This window comes from Papaver somniferum, unplaced genomic scaffold, assembly GCF_003573695.1.
Source record: "Papaver somniferum cultivar HN1 unplaced genomic scaffold, ASM357369v1 unplaced-scaffold_128, whole genome shotgun sequence".
Classification (NCBI taxonomy): Eukaryota; Viridiplantae; Streptophyta; class Magnoliopsida; order Ranunculales; family Papaveraceae; genus Papaver; species Papaver somniferum.
In genome coordinates this window covers 14,350,232-14,371,049 of record NW_020621936.1, presented here as the reverse complement: position 1 = coordinate 14,371,049, position 20,818 = coordinate 14,350,232, and the positions used below count along the sequence as shown (strand labels likewise).

At 37.4% G+C, this 20,818-nt stretch overlaps 3 protein-coding genes across 3 annotated transcripts; 2 read left to right on the top strand and 1 right to left on the bottom strand.

The window, feature by feature from the left end:
• The first annotated feature begins 7,477 nt into the window (after nucleotides 1–7,477).
• LOC113331740 (probable LRR receptor-like serine/threonine-protein kinase At3g47570) lies at nucleotides 7,478–11,079 on the top strand. The gene is made up of 2 exons (XM_026578384.1): nucleotides 7,478–10,418; nucleotides 10,529–11,079. The coding sequence occupies exons 1-2, from the start codon at nucleotides 7,547–7,549 to the stop codon at nucleotides 10,948–10,950; spliced, it is 3,294 nt and encodes a 1,097-aa protein (XP_026434169.1). The 5' UTR covers nucleotides 7,478–7,546; the 3' UTR covers nucleotides 10,951–11,079.
• LOC113331742 lies at nucleotides 11,034–12,718 on the top strand. Its single transcript, XM_026578386.1, has 5 exons — nucleotides 11,034–11,465; nucleotides 11,550–11,643; nucleotides 11,740–11,777; nucleotides 11,919–12,054; nucleotides 12,173–12,718. Exons 1-5 carry the CDS (start codon nucleotides 11,079–11,081, stop codon nucleotides 12,586–12,588), a joined length of 1,071 nt encoding a protein of 356 aa, XP_026434171.1. The 5' UTR covers nucleotides 11,034–11,078; the 3' UTR covers nucleotides 12,589–12,718.
• Nucleotides 12,719–14,246: 1,528 nt separating this feature from the next.
• Nucleotides 14,247–19,799, bottom strand: LOC113331741 (uncharacterized protein At2g24330-like). The gene is made up of 6 exons (XM_026578385.1): nucleotides 19,298–19,799; nucleotides 18,282–18,598; nucleotides 17,210–17,354; nucleotides 16,414–16,523; nucleotides 15,523–15,931; nucleotides 14,247–15,068 (listed from the first exon to the last, which is right to left on the bottom strand). The coding sequence occupies exons 2-6, from the start codon at nucleotides 18,549–18,551 to the stop codon at nucleotides 14,809–14,811; spliced, it is 1,194 nt and encodes a 397-aa protein (XP_026434170.1). The 5' UTR covers nucleotides 18,552–18,598; nucleotides 19,298–19,799; the 3' UTR covers nucleotides 14,247–14,808.
• Between the last annotated feature and the right edge of the window lie 1,019 nt (nucleotides 19,800–20,818).

The following is a 20,818-nucleotide window of genomic DNA, read 5'->3' as shown; positions in this document are numbered from 1 at the left end:
AGCTACATTGGGAAGTAAGGTGTAATCGGTCACAAGCTACATTGGGAAGCAGTAACCGACCACAAGCTACTTTGGGAAGTAAGGTGTAACCGATCACAAGCTATATTGGGAAGGATGGTGTAAACGGTCACAACCTATATTGGGGAGCATGGTATAACCGGTCACAACTTATATTGTGAGTCATGGTATAACCGGTCCAAAAAGCAAAACCGAGTTTCCAAAGTTCATACATTTCTTCATGTTGTGTGAATTAGGAATTAGGGTTTGCTAAGATGAGAAACTTCTAGATGTCGACATTATTTGAACATGTATACAAACTCTTATCATTTATTGTTCAAAGATATTCCTTGATGCTCAAGGTGATCCCAAACCGAAATATTGAAAAGCATTTAATTATGATTTTCAATTATATATGTTTTAATTACCAGCAATTAAAGCATATCCTCTAGAAAAGGTTTATTAGTTGGTGTGCTAAACTAATAATAAAAAATTTTCTAAGAGAGATTTCGGAAATATTGTTTGACATTTAATGGGAAATAGGAAAACCAAAATTAGGTACTTTAATGAATATCTTGAGAATATTTTCGGTTTTGGAATTTCCATAAATACTTGAGTTTTCATTTCTTGCAAACTATCCTAAGAGCCAGGTAAACTTCATTCGTGTTGTTTATGGTGGAACCGTCTATTCGGAGAGGAAAGCAACCTAATTAGGCGAAATCTCTTACGACCACTCGTTTAAAGACTTCGGTGGGATCAAGAAACTCTACGGGTTCCATTGGTGGGAAAATAGATAATTGCATTTTTATTTTAGTTTTGGATTATTGATTTGATTGACTAACGGTTGTTGAAACTTTGATTGTGCCTAGTTTGATTACTCTTGAGGCCTTCTCTTCTGACATAAGGGTCACTCAAACTAGATCAAAGTATCGACGGGATCTTTAGAACTATTTGTAGATCTAAAGACATCTTGTGATAATCCATTGTTAACAGAGTCCGTTCTGTGTGTGATTGATCACAAGAGGATTCAAGTTTATGTTATGCAGTTTATTGAGAAGGCAATTGAAGATTTGAAGACGAAAAATATTTTCTTATTAGTTTTCTTATCATGTGAATTTGTGCACACATTTTGATCGGTTGGGATCCGACTAAGATTAGATTTATCTTTGCTAGATTTGATCATATAGTCATATTGATCAGCAACTATCATTTGGTGGTTATCTACGATTTGATAGTTGTGGATCTAGATCTGAACTTTCAGATTTGGATTGATCATACCTGAAAAAGGAGTTTATTAGATTAAACGAAAGAGCCTTTGTCGACTACTCAACATATCTTTTATAGTAAACATAATTGAAGTGATTACCAAACAGTTTATTCCTTTACTGTTTGGAATACGATCTAAAGGAGTTGAGTACATAAAGACTTTACTGGTAAAACAACTTGAGATAGTGATTTATGTCCTGATATTCACGTGTGTGACCAAGAGCTCGAAGACGCAGGGATACTGAGGAAACTAAGTAGCTAGGGGTAGTCTACTTGGTCTCAACTATACGAAGATTTTGTATAGCGGGTTAATTCTGAGTAGGCCTGTCAATGGATATTCGTTAGCCGAATCCGATTACCCGGTTTCCGTTAGGTTTAGTTCTGTTATATCCGTTATCCGTTATCCGTAACAGATAATGTAGCGGTTAATTTTATCCTACCGTAACGGTACTGGTTGGGCTATTTCCGTTAGCCTTATTTCCGTTATCCGCTAACGTGTGACTAGCACGTGTAAATTCCTATACCCCGAGAGAAAACTTACCTATCCATTCTCTTCCTCGTTCATATCTTTACTCCCAAGAGAAAACTTATCTATCCATCATCTCTTCTTCATCTGAATCTTCCTTTTCTTCATTTATTTCGTCTCATAATCCCAGTACCACCATCATCTCCTAATATATCCTGTCTAGTTATTTTTCTTTCTGAAATTAAATTTTGTATTAATTAAGATTTTGAAGCTTAATTTAGGGTTTTGGAATTGATTTGTGAAACTAGGATTTTGTGGAGAGTTTGGTTTGATTTAGTGGAGAGTTGGGTTTGATTGTGAATTCGAGAACGCATATTTTGAATTGATGATGTTGATTTCGAATTAGGGAGGAAGAAGAAGAAGAAGTTGTTGTTGTATATGTTCATAAGGGTTACAAAAATTGATGAATATATGAGGTTTCAGAAGAAATCAGAGATGGGTTTGTTTCCAACTCGATTTTACAACAAGAAATTGAGAAAACAAGAAAGAAATTGCTTGTGTCGGAATCAAATCTAGATCGATTTACATGGAAGATGGTTTTGTTTTTATGCTTGATTAATGGCAAAGATGATTCAAATGGGTCTGTTGTGGTCTAATAATGTTAGCTGAATGGTTACAGGGATACGGTGGTGCTAATTGCAGCTGCAGTTCCATGAAATTGTGGTATTGATGAACTGAAATGGTTGTGAAGAATCTTCATTGAAGATGGTGGTGCAGCTATAGAGTTTGATAACGGAAATTATCGGAAAAATATCTGTTATCCGGTAAGTCCAACGTAACGGTAATGGAATTGAATTTCAGATTTTCGTCGGAACTTAACGGATATCGGTTAACCGATAATTTTAATGGCAACGACAGCGACAGAGCCAATATCCGTTACGTTTAGTGCCGTTGACAGCCCTAATTCTGAGAGTATTCAAAACTGGACTAGGTCCCGGGATTTTTCTGCATTTGCAGTTTCCTCTTTAACAAAATCTTATGTGTGTTATTTACTTTACTTTTGCATTATAATTGTTATTATAATTAAGTAAATAATATTATTGTGAGTTAATTCGAATTACTTGACCTTGATCCTAATAGTCAATCGGTTTATTACCGTAACCATGATCAAGTAAATATCTTGTTGTCGTATAGTCTCGACCTCGTCCATAAACAATCACACGAGGTATATGACTTATAGGTTGATATTTAAAAGATTGTAGTGTATTTGGTACCCTCGTCTTTTCAACTAAATATATGGTTATTGGTCTGACAATGTTTTCTGGTTCAGGGTAATGTGGAGGAGAAAAATCAAATCACGGGATAGCTCAAGCCTCAAGATAAGGAGCAAACGCGGGCTCTGGAAGCATTTGAGAGCATAAAGTTGGCTAAAGCTTCAGCTGTGGAAAGACTACATTTGGAGGGTGATTGTCTTAATGCAGTCAATGCAATACATGGAAGTTCTGGTAGTGTTAGACAGACAGATAATAATGTGACCCAAGAATGTAAGGACATGTTACTTTGTTTTCAGCCTTGTAAATAGTTTAACAAAGAGAGCTAGATCTTGTAGGTTGGATCAAATTTGGCCGTCAACTTACCCAATTTGGCTCAAATCTCTTATTAGGGAGGAACTTGATGTCTGTGCTCAAAGTTTTCTTTCTTATTAGAAAAAAGTTCAACACCCGCTAATTCGGTTTCGAAAGCTATTATCTATGATTTTATCTATTTCCTATCCCCATTTTCCTTAAATGCCATCCCAATTATCCAACTCAAATTTTGTAAAACCTTTTTAAGATTGGGTTGACAAAACTCTCTCCATTATTTCCATAGATAACTTGAACACCACCCCTACCACCAAATTGATTAGATTTAGTTAAATACAGTGAAACCTAATTAAAATAGTGAAGTATCTATATTGATCAGGTTTGGAGATTAAATACAATGAAAACTTAATTAAAATTAGGGATGCACAACGGGTAGGGTGGGTGGGATATGGCCTATTTCGCCACCCTACCCGCTTACTGGCGGGTAAGAAATTTTTTACCCGCTTACTGGCGGGAAAGGAATTCCCTACCCGCCATTAAACGGGTAAGATCCTACCCGACCCATTAATTGGCGGGTCGGGTAGGATAAGGTGGCGGGTATAACCGTTTTTGTTATTTGTTTTTTGGGTCTGCCTTGACTGCACACAAAAATGTTTCAGAAAAAGAAAAGGTCTTGCAACAGCACAAAGGTCAATCTAGCTAAATATGTACCCAATGGTACTGCCAATCTAACTAGGTAAAAGTGAACAAACAAAAGAACAAAAAAAAGATCTTGCAACAGCACAAAGACTCAAGATACAAAAGTTCTATTCTTTTCAAAATCCATGATGAATCCCAGCATAATTCCATGTTCTTCACGTAACCTTGTTCTTCAGATAAGAGTATCATCACCAAAAACTCTTCGTATGACCTTTTTCAATCATCATCTACGATGATGGAATACAAAGAGAAAGTAACACAGGGCTACCTACAAACTGGAGATAGTATCACAAACCAGCCTATATTCTCAAAACATGGAAGTTACCTACACAGAATTTTGTAAATATGTACTCATGGTCAAGACAGCTTTGCAAGAAGAACAAGACAGCTTTGCAATTTTAAGAACAATAACTACCCACAGATGATTCACTAAAAAAATGAATACCTTATGGACACCCAGTAAGCTAAAACAGTATAACAATGTGCTTAAACAGTGTAATGGGACAAAGTTTTAATACTTGCAAGGGACAGTAGAACAACGCTACCTAAAAGTGTAAGCTAAAATCTGATGCCAATTCATTAACTGCAGGACCATTCAAGGTTTTGTAACAATATGGGACCACTGTAGAAACATTTCAAGGTTTTGTAACTCTGGTTTCTCAAGACAAAGGAAGTTAATTATATGTAAAATTCTTCTTTATCTGTAAATTTCTTTAGGCAGGCTTTTTTGGTAATACATACTGCATGACTACAAGTGTTGATATCTTACATACTGCGATCTCCATCAATCAAACGTCTCCTCATGTTGAAAATCCAAGGCTTCTTTGACCCTAACTCTGAAAAACACTGGAATACAAAAAAAAAAATCCAGTGTCATCATTGAAACAAGAACCCCCAGCTCAGTTAGAATTTATTTCCCCGTCATTTATTATTCATACAAAGAATTTCTTAGCCATCAGCTCAACCAAAAATACACAGCAGCAAAAGAACCAGTACAGTTACAAAATTCCTTAAGTCAACTAATCAAAAACATGTCAACTACTATTTACTCCATATAAACAGATGAGGCGAATTAAATTTCCACATCTTCAAGCAGTTTGTATATCTATCAAGAACTACTATTCTGACTATGATCTTTTTTGTTCATAAGTGATAACATCAACATTTTTCAATGTTTAAACTAATCAAAAATCAGTATATCCAACCATGAATCTTCTTCCAAAGTCTTGAATTAAACTACCAATCCATGCAATCAAACTGAGAGGTATATCAACTATAACTGAAACAATACAACCAAACTACCCAATCATCCAATTACACCATCAATGTAACAAATGCATACGTATTCCTAAGGGTTCTCGCATTCAGCAAATGGGATTCAATGTTTTTTTGCTCTACTTTACCTGCTTTGCAGCCTTAACCAGAGCAGCACTCATGAGCTTGGGTTGTTCTGCAATATCAGTTGGGGTTTCCGTAGTAGTGTTAGCAGGTGGCTCTGGATAATTTTCAATAGAAAATCCTAGAAGCAAAATAATTCAACAATAGATTCAGGACCTTCAGGTAAGAAAACAAAAGAAGATAAGAAAACAAACAATCCAGGATAAGAAAAATAGAGAATAAACCTTTTGTGGGCAGCTTCAGCAGCTCTTGATGGAGTTTCTTCAGATGCTAACCGATCTTCTTCTATAATCTTCTTTGTTTCTTCTCTACTCTTCACTATTCTTTGTTGGTTTAGCCCTCCATGTTAATTGTGAATACTTGGTTACTCACATAATCAAAATCTCACTGAAATTGATTGAAATATTGAAAATCTATGCATCTAAGGCATGGGTTTTAGCTAGAAATCATATTTTGGAACTGTCCTAATCAATTAAGATTACCTAAGATAGTATCCTGCAACATGCATGAAATAGTAAAAACCCTAAGATTTTTCAATCAATTTAACGCAAAAAAATAAAATGAAACAAAATCAACTTTGCAATTGGATCCTACCTTGAACCAACCGATCAAAGGGTTTTAAACGAGACTCTGAAAGACGAACATGAGATCGAGAAGAGTAAGGTAGAGGAGAAATGGTTGAAGGAGAAAACGAGAAATGATAATTTTCTGTTTAGATTTAGATCGACTTGACAAAAAAAATGGAGTTAACATTTTACCCCTTGTTTGTTTTAAAATAACGGTACAATGGACACGAGACAGAATAAAGGATAGGGATTATTTGGTCTTTTAAATATATCAGACGGGTAAGCGGGTAGGGTAGGATAATTTCGGGTTTTATCCGTCACCCTACCCATTTGACGACGGATAAGATAAAGTTTAACCGTCACCTTACCCGTCAATTATCGGGTAGGATAAGATACGGATAAAAATTGTGACGGGTAGGATAGGGTGGCAGGTAAGAGTAGGATACGTGCACCCCTAATTAAAATAGTGATGTATCTATATGTTTCCTTGGTGATTGATATATCAATTTTGGTTCGATTGCACTTTGTTTCAGCTGCATCAATAAAAAAAACTTAAAGAAAAATCAATAAGAAGAAAACTTTAATTAGCAATTACGTGATTAATTTTAGTTATGTTTCTTTTAATTTTGGGTACAAAACCATGATTAGACCATGTCTATGTACAGTACAGTACAGAGATTAGGGTGATGGTAGTATATAGGTGGCGTGACGGCGCTAGCATTAGTAGGCAGGTCAATAGATTTATGGTTAGATTTTTTTTTTCCGGTGGACGATTAGTGGGTTAGATTTGAGAGAGAGACGGTGGGATGAAGATGAAGATTATCCGTGCAGTATGGTGAGTTTTGTTTCACTCAAATTAGAATGAATTAAATAAAAATTGATTTGTGTGATTTGGATGGAATTTAGGAAAAATGGGGATAGGAAATAGGTAAAATCTTCCGTTAAAAATTTGACGAATTAATTTGATACTAAAATATCATCGCAATTTATGATTGTTGTTGTGGTACTGTTGATGTTAACTTAACGTATAGTTCAAGCATGGGTATAAGAAGTCCAACCACAACTTCAATGCCGTATAAAATGCACTCGTCGGGTACATCAGAAAATAGTTATCCACCTAATAACGCGTCTTTGAATTCTTCATAACACATTCATCATCCATCAAACTTGTTAATTTTCTCTACAGTCTTCGGTACCATAACTAGCTACGTGAAATGAATAAATGATGTAAAATTTACAGCAAAAAAAGTTGACTCGTTTAGGCAAAGGTTTGACAATGACAATGGACGACTAATCCGATCAAAACTCAAAGCCAAAATTACAACAAAATCAGGTATGATAACTCTCGCATGGTGTCGATAAAAAATGTGGCATTGTGTAACCTCCATTCCACGGCATGTGCAACTTGGTCATTAAACAAGACTTTAATGTGAACTTTAAGGATTCGATCACACCATGAAAGTGATATGAGTAGCGAGTCAAGGACTTCAAAGTTTACGAAACTCTACAAATCTCTTCAAATTCACATATAAATAAGCATCTTATCTCTTGCATCATTTCATCGATCAAATATGGATTTTCACCTACATCATCTACATATCTTTAAGTTTTCAGTTTCGATTTTCATTCTTATTCTGAGCTCTACAAATTCTCGAAACAATTCATCATTTGTTCACTATGTGGAATCATCTTCTCTTACAGTAGACAGAGAAGCTCTACTGTTATTCAAGTCTTCAATAATAGATCCATCAAATACTTTATCTTCATGGAACACAAGCTTAAATAATGTCTGCGAATGGACCGGTGTCATCTGCGACCAAGTAATTGTTGGTAATAATAGTACCAGAAACAAGAACCAAACAAGAGTTACGGGGCTTGATCTTGAGGGACTTGGTTTGTCAGGAACCTTAAGTCTCGGCAGCCTCTCTTTTCTTCGCGTACTTCACTTGCCGAACAACAAATTCTCCGGTACTCTGACTCTTCCGAATTATATCGGTGAACTTTGTCAGCTTCGTACTTTAAACATCAGTAGTAACAACATCCACGGCCAAATCCCGCTAAGCATAGTCAAGTGTTCAGAGCTCAGAATTCTCGACTTGATGGGGAATCAATTCACTGGTAACATCCCACCGGAAATCGGTCAGTATCTCCTTAGACTACAAGTTCTCAAGTTAAACCAGAATCAGCTTTCCGGTACAATCCCACCATCCATTGGAAACATTTCTTCACTCACAGTTCTAGACTTGGGAACGAACACTATCGGCGGGCCGATACCGAGCGAGTTGGGTCGTCTTCAAAAGTTGAAAACACTGAGTCTTTCCATTAACAATCTTACCGGTACTGTGCCACCATCTTTATACAACATTGCTTCTCTCGTTCATTTTGCCTTGCCTTCTAATAACTTATGGGGTGAAATTCCAAGTGATGTGGGAGATAAACTTCCAAATCTTATTGACTTCAATTTTTGCATTAATAAGTTCACTGGAGGAATTCCTGGTTCACTGCATTACTTGCCAAATATTCAGAACATTCGTATGGCACATAATTTACTAGAGGGAACTGTTCCACCAGGGCTTGGGAATTTACGTAGCCTTCGAATGTATAATGTCGGGTATAATCGTATAGCTGGCTCATTGGATTTCATCAGCTCTTTTAGGACTAGTCCGCATCTTGATTTTCTTGCTCTGGATGGCAATCTTTTCCAAGGTGCGATTCCAGAATCCATTGGGTTCGCCCTGTCAGCAACCAAGCTCACAAAATTATACTTGGGTGGAAATCGGATCAGTGGCAAGATTCCTCCCTCAATTAGTCTTCTGACCAATTTGGCTCTTTTAAATTTAAGCTACAATTCGATTTCTGGTGAAATTCCACCAGAAATTGGAGATCTTAAGAATTTGCAAGAGTTGGTTTTGGCTGAAAACAAAATTTCTGGCGGAATCCCGCCCACGCTCGGCGACTTAAACAAACTCAATGTGCTTGACTTGCATGGGAATGGACTGTCTGGAGCAATACCAAATAGTTTAGGCAGCTTGCAGCGGCTTAATTCGATGGATTTGTCCAGAAATGAACTCAATGGAAGCATACCTGGACAAGTACTTTCGGGGATATCTGGTCTATCAAGTCTCTTAAACATGTCCAGAAATTCTTTAAGTGGTTCTCTGCCTCAAGAAGTACGAAACTTGAAAAATCTTGTGACCATCGATGTTTCCCATAACAAGCTATCTGGAAGTATCCCGAATTCGATCGAAGGATGCAGGAGTTTACAGAAACTATTCATGTCGAGTAATTCCTTCTCTGGTCGTATTCCTTCAAGATTGGCTAATGTTTTAGGATTGGAAATACTAGACCTCTCCTCAAACCAACTCTCCGGTCCTATTCCAAACAATCTTGAAAAACTCCAAGCCCTCCATTTCTTGAACCTCTCTTACAATAACCTTGAGGGGCAACTTCCAAGTACTGGTGTTTTCGAAAACTTCACCAACGTTTATGTACAAGGAAACTTTAAACTTTGTGCTAATTCATCTCATTTTTCATCTTCTCTATCGGTTTGTCGACAACGAAGGAAAAAATCAGTGGCGACTCGAGTTGTAGTCCTGCTTATTATAGCATCATCGTCTGTCTTTTGTCTGTTATTGGTGGCTTCGTTTGTGTATTATATGTTGATCTACAGAAAAAATGCAGCCAATGGAGGTGTTTCAAATAAGATTAAAGTACATGACGAGGAGCTGTTTAGAGGAAGACATCAACTGGTTTCTTATGAAGAACTTCGTGCTGCAACGGATAATTTTGACGAGGCAAATTTGGTTGGAAGTGGGAGTTTTGGATCTGTATACAAAGGAAAGCTTTGGGGAGAGGTTATGGTTGCGGTTAAAGTTCTAAATCTCGATCAAGCAGGAGCTTCAAAGAGTTTCTTTGCTGAATGTGATGCTTTAAAAAGCGTTCGCCATAGAAATCTTGTTAAACTTATTACGTCTTGCTCTAGTATTGTTCTTAGAAAAACAAATTCCACCGAGTTTAGAGCTTTAGTTTACGAGTTTTTGAGTAACGGGAGCTTGGATGATTGGATCAGAGGGAGAATAAGAAGAAGAAGAACAGTTAGTAGTGATGATGACAGCGACTACAACGACGAGGAAAATGCATTTGTAAACAGTATGGACTATAGGGATGAAGATCAGGAAAATGGGCCGGTAGTATTGAATGGGGTGGAGAGACTGAATGTTGCAATAGATGTTGCGAGCGCATTGGATTACCTGCACCATGATTGTGAAGTTCCTGTGGTGCATTGTGACCTTAAGCCGAGTAACATAATCTTAGACCATGACATGACTGCAAAAGTTGGAGACTTTGGGTTAGCAAGAACGTTGCTGAATACTGACGGCAATGATCAGTCTACAACTACTGCAACCTATGGGCTCAAGGGCTCCATTGGGTATATACCTCCAGGTAAGGGTTTTTCTTATGTCTTAACAATCTTATATGCTCAAGAAAAATCATAAATGTGTTGGTGAATAATCAATCAATTCTGAGCACATTTTTTATTAATGGGATTGCAGAGTATGGACAAGGACTGAAGCCATCGACAAGAGGGGACGTTTACAGTTTCGGCATAATGTTGCTAGAGATGTTTACAGGACGAAGTCCAACACATGAAGGATTTAATGGAGGAATAAGCTTGGTCAAGTGGGTCGAATCGGTTTACCCTAATGACATTTTGCAAGTACTGGACCCTCAGCTGCAAATGTTGCACCAAACATCAGAACCATCATTACCAATTATAATGAACGGCATTACTGGCAGTAGTTGTCATTTTGAAGATAAGCAAATTGAACATGGATTTTTCATTTCTACTATAGGAGTTGGGTTATCTTGTGCTCTCGATGCTCCTGAAATGCGTATTACAATAAGAGAGGCTCTGCAAAGGCTTAAGAAGATAAGAGACAGCCTTGTAAAATCAAATGTATTTACAAATATTTAGTTTATATTAAGGGGCAATCTGGTCCATTGAAAATTATCATTTCATTACTGGAAATAAATAATTAATTAAAAAAAATCTGCATTTCTTTCCACTGGAGCTTCTTCTTCAGAGGAGGTGAAGGGATAAAAATGGTGTTATTATTATCTAGCTTTTCTTGCACTTCATTTCTTCCGGTAAAATCCTCTCTTCCTCTTTCAATTCAATCTTCGTTAGTTTCTAATTGTCAATTGGGTCATGGAATTGTAAGAAAAACTCTCAATGACAACAACATCAGTAAATTGCATCATCGGATTCATCAAGAACAACTTCATTTGGTAGCAGTGAAGAAGAAAACCAAATTGGGTATGAAGATTAAGTGTAGAGCATCTGAAAAGTTCAAAAACATTAATTCTGAAGAAACCCAAGATGATGATAATAATAATAATAATAATAATAATAATATAGTACTACAGCTTTTGTTGTGGACAGCTGAAGGTGTATACATTGTCTGGCTTTTTATCCTCCCCTTTGCACCGGTATGCATTACTTGTTGATTATCATTACTGTTTGGAAAGCAATTAAACGAGCTCGATATGATATAATTATTATACTTGTTACAGGGGGATCCAGTATGGGCGATTAGCCAAGACACCATTAATTCTCTAGTGGGGTTTTCTCTGAATTTCTTCTTTATCTTGCCACTGATGAACTCCAGTATGTCAATTTTTCTACTCTGCTAATTGCAAGTGAATTATTGCTTTGCAAGTGTTGCTTGATTGTAATGTTTTCCTGGGTTTATTGGCAGAGTAGTTGGAATTCATGTGCTTGAGTCCCCGGTGATTCACACGGTAAGGTCATTTGACATGTTTCAAGTAATAGCTTTAGCAGTCAACAAATCTTTTCTCTATTTCTCACATTTGTTTTCCTTTGGTTGATCAAAAGATTCACATGCTGATGCCTTTGGCTATTTTCTTTCTGCGTGATATCAGATGGAGGAAGGATTATTCAATTTTGTGATTGGGTGGACACTCATGTTTGCTCCCTTGTTATTCACGGATCGCAAGAGAAACAGATTCAAGGGATCACTTGATGTCTTATGGGGTTTCCAGATGTTCCTCACAAACAGTATTCTCCATCTAACTGTCTAAAATATGGTTTATTATGGCTGAAATATTAATTAAAACTTTAAAATGGTTTGTTTTCTTTGTAACCAATTTTCGCGTTTATGCATAATTGGTGACAGCATTCTTAATGCCCTACATGGCAATCCGACTTAACAAAGCTGACACTGAATCCTCTCCCAAAGAACCTTCTAAATTGGAAGCTGTGATGGTAGATGGTGCACCTGTCGTCGGACTGATAGGCGGCGCTGTTTGTACACTATGTTTAGTGTGGGCATGCTTTGGTCGAATGGATGGAAATTTTGGGATCCTGACGGACCGATGGGAATATTTCTTAAGCTATCTTGGATCAGATCGAGTAGGATATGCCTTCATATGGGACAGTTGCCTCTACACAGTTTTCCAGCCTTGGTTGATTGGTGATAACATAGATAATGTGAAAGAGAGCAGTGTTAACACAGTAGAAAAATTAAGGTTTGTTCCTGTTGTTGGCTTGGCTGCCTACTTGTTGAGTTTGGATCCTGCTGAAGAGTTGTAATACATGTAGTCCACTGAAATTCGGGAACCAAATCTTTTATTTCGTAACTGTGTTCTTTATAGCGATTTCTTCTGTAACCTACTGCTGGCAGAATTTCATCAATCTGACAGGTTCATATATGCATTTTCTATGAAATCAAACATCTGAGATATGCCAGAATGAAAGGTGATTCCCAAAAGGCTGGAGTTGCATTGATAGTATTAAATCGGATGCAGTTACAGTCTACAAAGATGGCCTTGCACATAGCTGCAGCTTAAGGAAACTCCGAGTTTGTAGGGGAACTTGTGATTCTCATGGCACCTGAGCAGCTTGAATACAGGAACCTTACAGTCATGACCTCGGTAACCTCTCTTTTCTGCGCACACTTGACTTACGGGTACTCTAATTATTCTTAATGATATCGGCGAACGTTCTCAACTACCTACTTTAAACATTAATACTGACAGAACATACTTGCATTCAGAGTCGAATTCTGAATTCTCGACTGGGAGGGAAATCCATTACAGTACTTGGTATTATCCAACAGGGAATCGGTCAACATCCCTTTAAGTCAGAATCAACTACGAGTCTCGACTTCTCAAGTTAAATCAGAATCAACTTTTTGGTACAATCCCATTTTACATTGGAAACACTTCTACACCAGCTATTCTAGACTTGGGAACTAACAGTCTAACACTGTCGGTGGCTGATACCTAGCTGGTTGGATTGTCTTTAAAAGTTTAAGAAAATTGAAACTTTCCGTAAACAATCTCGCTGAATTTGTTCCTCCTATACAAAGTTACTTTTCATTTTGGTTTGCCTGCTAACAACTTAATGGGAGGAAATTCCAAGTGATGGTGGAGATAAGTTTCCGAATCTTATCGAATTCAATTTTTGCATTTGTTAGGTTCACTGGAGGAATTCCTGGATCCTGGATCATTGCACTACTTTATTGGAGAATTTAGGCAGCCTTCAAAAGTTTGTGTAATACCGAGTATAATCGTATGGTTGCCTCTTTGGATTTCATCAGCTCTTTTACTTCTAGTCTTCGTCTTGGTTTTCTTGCTTTAAATGGCAACCTTTTCGAAGGTGCAATTCCATTATTCAACGAGTTTCAACTAGTAAGCAACCAAGCTCACAAAATTGTAGTTGGGAGGAAATCGGATCAGTGGTAACTGGTAACTGGTAAGATTCATGTCTCGGTTATCATACAACTTGGCTCCTTCAAATTTAAGCTATAGTCAACTTCATTCGACCAGAAACTGGCACCCAGAATTTTAAAATGTTGAATTTAGCTGGAAAAATAAGTCGTGCAAATCCTTGTCCTTGCTCCGGGACTTGAGCAGACTCAACGAGCTTGACTCACACATTGGGAGTGAACTGGTTGGAGCAGATACCAAATAGTATCCTTGTCTTTGCTCGGGGACTTGAGCAGACTCAACGAGCTTGACGCATACATGTAACACCTTTTGATGATATTCAAGAAATAGACTCGATGGATGAAGCATGGACAACTACTACTTACTAGTAGTCAGGAAAAACATATAGTAATGCAAAAAGAGTTTGAAGGTTTGATATATAATCATTAGCCTTGGGTCTAGGTTAAAACACAAGTAATCGACCATTCTCAAATTATACTCACATTCACAACTAGTACTTAGTTTTAAGGAAAATAGGATGATGCTCTAGAAGAAATATCATTATAAGTTGTTTACTGTAGTTCTGTGACTTGTGTCGAATTTGAAGTACAAGGGGTGTACTTAATCTTACACGACTTGAAAGAAAATTATCTATGGTGAACAGAATAATCCCTAAATCAAATTGCACAAAAAAAGTATAGCCTATTATTTACTTTTTATCTCTTTTTAAAACATATAAGAAGACAACTGCCGTCTGTCTTCAGATTAGTAAATAACACCCCCAAGGCATTATCTGCAAAAACAGGCTAGTAAACTGTCCATTCCAGTAGCAACTGTTAGAGCTGCTGTTCCTTATAAACAGACCGGTGGTCGCTCCGGTTTCATCAACCATCTGTGTCCATGCCTATATCTCCATATACTTTTTTTTCTTACACCGCAAAAACAAATCAAAAAAATAACATAACAGCACACGAACTGACCTAATCCAGTACATGATTCGGTTTCTTTCACTGGCAAAGACGCATACGTTGAAAAGATAATGCCAAAGCCCACAATATGCAACCATGTATGTGTAGTAGGTACTACAAGAATCTCCATCCAATTAACTGCTCTCTGGCTCAGCAACCTTCTCTTCAATCTCGCCCGCAAGAGTCTCCACAACGGCTGATAAATTCTTGTTTATGAGGTTGCTGCTAGTTGGGGCAATGGTGGCCTCACCACTGTTTGGAGTGTCTGGAATACTTGCATGTGAGGAATTGGCGGCAGAAGCACCACTCTCTTCCAATTGTTTTGACTTATTCAGAGCATGACAATGTGGGCAGTAGTAAGTGATGTAAGAAAAATCTTCTTTCCTTGCAAGCCCTGCAGAAAACAAATCAGTAATTAGTTATGCGCTAGCATCAATACATATAACATCCCAACACAAGCTGTCCGAAACTGAAGGCTAACAACACAGATACTAATAATTACTCGTATTTCTCACGGACCAGGGACAGACACATATTCATTATCTTTAAACCCAATAAACCTGTAATGCAGAATCATCAAACAAGCGAGGTTGTGGGGGATAGCGTCTCTTATTCTCTGAAGAAATTGGATCTATTCATTTCAAATAAACTTGATATGGTTTTCAGATGTCATGGGAAGGTGTTTCAGGTTATACTGGTTTGCAGATGGTATTAAAACTTATTTGCTGATCGCAATTCGTGAGCCACAAAATTGTCATGTACCATCGAAGAAAACAAAGTATAAGAATTATAAAACCTAGAAACCGAGAGTATGATTAGATCATGGATTAGAGTTGAAACTGACTGACCATTGTGCATATGGCAATTGCCACAAATCAGGGCATATGACTGTGTTGGATCTTCGCCTACAAGCAATGCCGCAATACGTGCAACCCATCCCCCGTCTTGTATGGTAGAATTTGGATGGTGATCAACAACCACCTGATTGTGTGTTGCAGGCTCAGAGCCAGTGGGACCCACATTGTCTGGCACTTCCTCAAGTGATTGATTCAAAGCAAGGGTTCCAGTACTGTTAGATCTGTTCTGCCGGTTCCTTAGCCCTTTAGATTGCGCAAGCTCGACATCTCTGCTTTTTCCTGATGCAGGATCAACCTTTGATTCATCCCCCAAAAACACTTTCAACCCCGAATCCGCTCCCAACTTTGATGCCAAGACTGATGCAGCAGCTGCCTTTGCTGCTGGATCAGGGTCGTATCTCTGCAATGCCAGAGATAATAGTAAATTTTGTTTAGCATAGTTATCTTATTCTATGTGGTTCCACATGACCGATATAAAAAGCTCTTATGACACTAGCATTCACTTAAACAAGAGGGAGCCACATAAATTAGATATGTATGGGAGAAGCACACAACCTAACCATTAACCCCCACTATCCAATAACTCAGCGGAATATCAATCTCATGTATAAATCCATGCGGACTTCCTTTATTCACATCATCATATGTTTGCTATGAAGTGGAGAGACATACCATCATCACTTAGTATCTGAGAACTTACCTATATCAGCATACTTATATCCAAGTAAACATTCCAATCATTTATATTCACGATGCGTCAACATATGCACTTATTGAACGGAGACAACTATTAAAAGTATATGCGACACAGTAAGCTTTATTTGGCCTCATGCATGATAACTGACAATGGAAGATTGGACAAGAAAAGATTATTTCGGTTACCTGAATGAGCTGTTGGGTAATGTAATAGTTTGTCCTCTCTTTAAGTTCATCGATTTTTGCTTGCCTTTCCTCACGCAGTCTCTCGAGGGTTTTCTTGTCCTTGCGTTCGCCTAAAAATGCACAATGAAATATAATTAAGATTCTGAAAATGGAATTCTGAACCAAAATATCCAGAAACACTAGAAACAAAAAACTAAGCAAGGAACAATTAGTATAACCAGCAAAACTGCAACAATACTCAAGTTATCATTCAAATATGACAGGTTGTATGCAAACAGAGAACTGGTTGCAAGAAGAAAAAGTTGATGATCCACAAAAGGTCCTAATTTGACGTCATGTCATCTCAAAGTCTCAGACTATTAATCTAGTGCACTTGATTTGTGAAAGGCAATGCTTTTTTGTTAATCGAAAATAACTTGTAAAAGATTCTTACGGTGGTATAACTTTTATTGCTGGTGCTGGGGCCTAACGATGGGACATCTTGCATGAATTGTCAAAGAGTACTCTACTTTATATGAGTCATATCGATGATTCAAGCATTAAACAAAATACGAAGCAACAAGTTTACAACATATTAATTGCCGAAGTACAAATATGAAGCTAAATTATGAATTAATTGACGAACAGTCTTGAGTAAGTAGCACAACCTGACCACGTGAAGTAAATGGGAACATAAAAAATTATAGTTGCTCAACCATTTCAACATACAAAAAGAATAAAAGTAAATAGCAGAACAAGAATTATCAGCAATAAAACCGGAAGAATAAAACTGTCTGGTAGAGTTTAAGACACTTACACATCCTTGAGAAGCTTCCCAGAGTTGTGTAAATAACAGCGGTTAGGCCAGGCAAAAGAAACATTGGCAAAACTCGAATAGCTCTCGTCTTCCATTCTAAATCCAGTGTTCGTGTCGTCATGATTGCATAGGCTACTGCAACAGCCTGAAATTGGATTTTCAAGCTAGGTAAGATCAAGGTTTATAATAACATCTTGCCTCACACATCAGCATTTCCTGACGTGGTTCAATGCACGTCTCGAGGCGTATGCCTCGAATGCCTTGCTGTAAGAAAAAAAAATTAAGCAGTCCTTTTGCTGCAGACAAGATTTTCTTCAAAGGGCTAGAGATTTTATGATTTATCAAAACCCAATACAGGACTCTTTATCAAAACTCAACACAGACTCTTTATAGAGGACAAAATTTGACATAATCCCAGAGAAAGACAATCTAGGCGGGGGTTTTGTCTTTTGAAAAGAATCGCCTCACAATGCGATTTTTTTCTTGGAATATATTTAGGTAAAAACCGTAGCCTGTGCCTGAGGCTGTAAATGAACATGTGACATGACATTGATGGCCTGGCTCGCACGGAGGCACGCTATCAATTATTGAAACCATGGGCAAGATCAATACCAGCATACCACCCAAGATTGAATTCAACCGGACCTCACAACCATAGCTCTTTACATGTTAAAGATGATTTTGCAAAAAATTAAATACATAGAGATGTAAAATACAAATCCACACTTTAGCACCATAACAGTCGAGTATTTAAAATATGAGTGGTGGTGAAATAACATCTATTTATCATTTTCTAAAGCATAAACAGTTTCCATTACGTTGTTTTTGTATGTGAAGATTTTGCAGGTGAATAAAATCATTGTTTTTAACCAGAGAATGTGTATTTACGTTGCAAGGATGCAATAGAGAGATCACTTCTAGCCACAGAAAAGCGTTGTGCCAATATATTATGATGGATGAACATTCAAACGCTTCTTGAAGGGTAAAGGTGGTCAACTAACAGGGTCACAACAAGAATACGGTAGCATGTATAAGTTACAAACCATGCCAAAAATTAGGTAAGAAAACTCACCTCAAGCAGAACAGAGAAAACAATAAGATTTCTAGCCATCCTTCGCCAACTTTGAGTTCTCCTCTTCATCCTCGCCATAACGGTAGCTTCTTCCTTGGATATATTTTGTAATCTCTTCTCAAAATCATCTTTGCGGGATCCAAAGAGTCCGTTCCATATCCGAGAAAAGATTCCTTTGCGCTGCTTCTTCGTAGTCTTAGTTTCTTTTGTTTTATCCACTGATGATAGGTTTTCAGGCACATCTTTGGATTGATCCGAAACTTCAGCCATTTGTAACAGTAGCTTATCAAGAAAGAATTGCAGGTGCTGGGAAAGACCTGTCCGTATATACATACAGCAGGTAGTAAATTAACAGCAACAAAGAGAAGGAACCACTATTAAGAAAACCAAAAGAAGGACATAGCAGCAGAAAAGTTAAGAGCAAGTGTAAAAAGGTGTAAAAATGAAAAAATAATAAGAGACACTCAGTCTCATGGAGATTGAGAATTTATATGAAAGATCACCTTTACTACACTGTTATCATCAAAATTCTACAGAACCAGAATGATCCTGAAGAGACAATAGATCTAGAATGGCCAAAACGAAATAATATACAAAGTAAAGCAACAAGAAGGAAGACTCAATTCACCAGCAAGAGGTTAAGACATATAATGTTTAAAGCGCCACTAAGCCACTAAAACTTCTGATTTTCTTTGAATTACCTATTACTGAAGTTCATTCTTGAACCTAATATCAGTTCTGTTATCATACATATTATTCCCACATCTCCATTAGATAATAAGGGTTGTTCACACATTGACAAAAAAAAACAAAAAAAAAAAACTACCAAACTAGATGATTTTAGCGTTTCAATTCAAGGGTTGACTCAACAATCAATTTTGGTCTTAGCAGCAATGTTAAACCCTAAATATCTCCACATACAAAACCAGATCCACCAATCAAAACGAAAAAACTTCACATAGTATCAACATCCCCATTTTTCAACAATCAAATCAACAAGACCTCAGAAATTTTACCTTCAATCTACAACTTCTCCAGATGGTTATGATATGAAGTTGAAATCAATAGTTCAACCAACTTTATACACACTTTAATTACTTGATCTTACGGATTCCTCCACTGCTTCAATACGAACGAGTTTTTACTTTCACCTTAAGAAAACCTCTAGAGGTAGGAACTTGATCTTAAAAGTTTCCCAGAATCTGTGAAACCTAACCCTAAATTCAACCCCAAAAAAAGGAAGAAATCAAAAACAAAAAAGAAGAAAACCCCTAGAAAAGGTAACGGATCACACCACCAGCAAAAGCCTAACCCTTTACAGTGAATCAAAATCGAAGTACCCGACAAATGAACGTATAACTCGTTACGCACAAATGCACAATGCCCTTTTGCTCCTAGAGAAGAAACTTGTATAGTCTTTTTCGTATATTTTGTTGAAATTAAGACCCTACTTTTACCTCGATATTAGATATTCATCCTTGTTTTCATAATATTTCTCGACAGAAACCCCCGGAAAAACGCTGCGAATTTCTGGTTCCAGAATTTCAGATCTTCTGTCCCCGTATCTCCACGCCGCAATGATTATTCGGAGGTTCTTAGCAAAAACAAATGATTACACTCAGTGACTTCGAGGCCAAATGGGGCCAAATGCAATGTGCCTTGTAAATGTGACTTTGGTAAAGGCACGCACAGAGCTTGGAGAGTTCTATGAAATGAGCATAAAAGTGTCGAATCTGCTAGAGTGCTCGCTCTTGCTTCTCGCAAGTGGCAAGGTGCATACTAGCAAAATTACGTGGCGCCCCAAGAAAATCCTAAGTGTTTTTGGATGGTAAAGGAAAACTATCCTAAGTCGAATTAATTCCACACCATGGGAAAATCAGTCTCCCAAGGTTGTATTTAATGGCCTCGAAAGAGACAGTTACGTGTTGGATAAGGAGTGCCATTATGGTATTCATGTGTGAGTATTACGAGTCATGACGGTGCATATTTTCTTTGAAATCAGAATTCTGTAGTCGTGGAGACCGTAAATAGATATAGAAGGTCTCAGTCATTTGGAAGCAATAATGAGCAGAACCTCACTCACCTGCCGACAAGAGGAACAATAATGCCATCCATGACTTATTCGGTTTACATAGCAGCCCAACGAGGTGGCTTTAATAATTTACAAAATGGGGTTTCTTAGTACTAAAATTATTCGGTTTCTTAGAGCAAGGCTTATTGTGGAAGGATTTCATTTTCCATCATGGAAGGTCAAGTGCAGTGGTGGAATTGTAGAAACGGTAATCAAAATAACGTTTTACGCTAATAAGAATAAAGTAAAAAGACAACGCCAATATGAATAGCGTTTTTTCCTAAGCCATTAGATTCATTTTAATCTGCGGTTAAGACAAAAAACACTGATATGCATAGTGTTTTACGCGATTAAGATTAGCTTTGGGCGCTATTCTGATTTACGTTTTTCGTCCTTTAGTACGTTATTCTAAATTGCGTTTTACGCTAATCTGATTAGCGTTTTCATGGATTCCATGGAGCATCCC

Coding starts and splice junctions, on each gene's coding strand:
- LOC113331740 (XM_026578384.1), top strand. CDS start 7,547: ATGGATTTTCACCTACATCATCTACATATCTTTAAGTTTTCAGTTTCG. Junction 10,419..10,528: donor CATTGGGTATATACCTCCAG/GTAAGGGTTTTT, acceptor ATGGGATTGCAG/AGTATGGACAAGGACTGAAG.
- LOC113331742 (XM_026578386.1), top strand. CDS start 11,079: ATGGTGTTATTATTATCTAGCTTTTCTTGCACTTCATTTCTTCCGGTA. Junction 11,466..11,549: donor TTATCCTCCCCTTTGCACCG/GTATGCATTACT, acceptor TACTTGTTACAG/GGGGATCCAGTATGGGCGAT. Junction 12,055..12,172: donor CCAGATGTTCCTCACAAACA/GTATTCTCCATC, acceptor AATTGGTGACAG/CATTCTTAATGCCCTACATG.
- LOC113331741 (XM_026578385.1), bottom strand. CDS start 18,551: ATGGCTGAAGTTTCGGATCAATCCAAAGATGTGCCTGAAAACCTATCA. Junction 16,524..17,209: donor GGGAAGCTTCTCAAGGATGT/GTAAGTGTCTTA, acceptor GTGCATTTTTAG/GCGAACGCAAGGACAAGAAA. Junction 15,069..15,522: donor CAATTGCCATATGCACAATG/GTCAGTCAGTTT, acceptor TGTTTTCTGCAG/GGCTTGCAAGGAAAGAAGAT.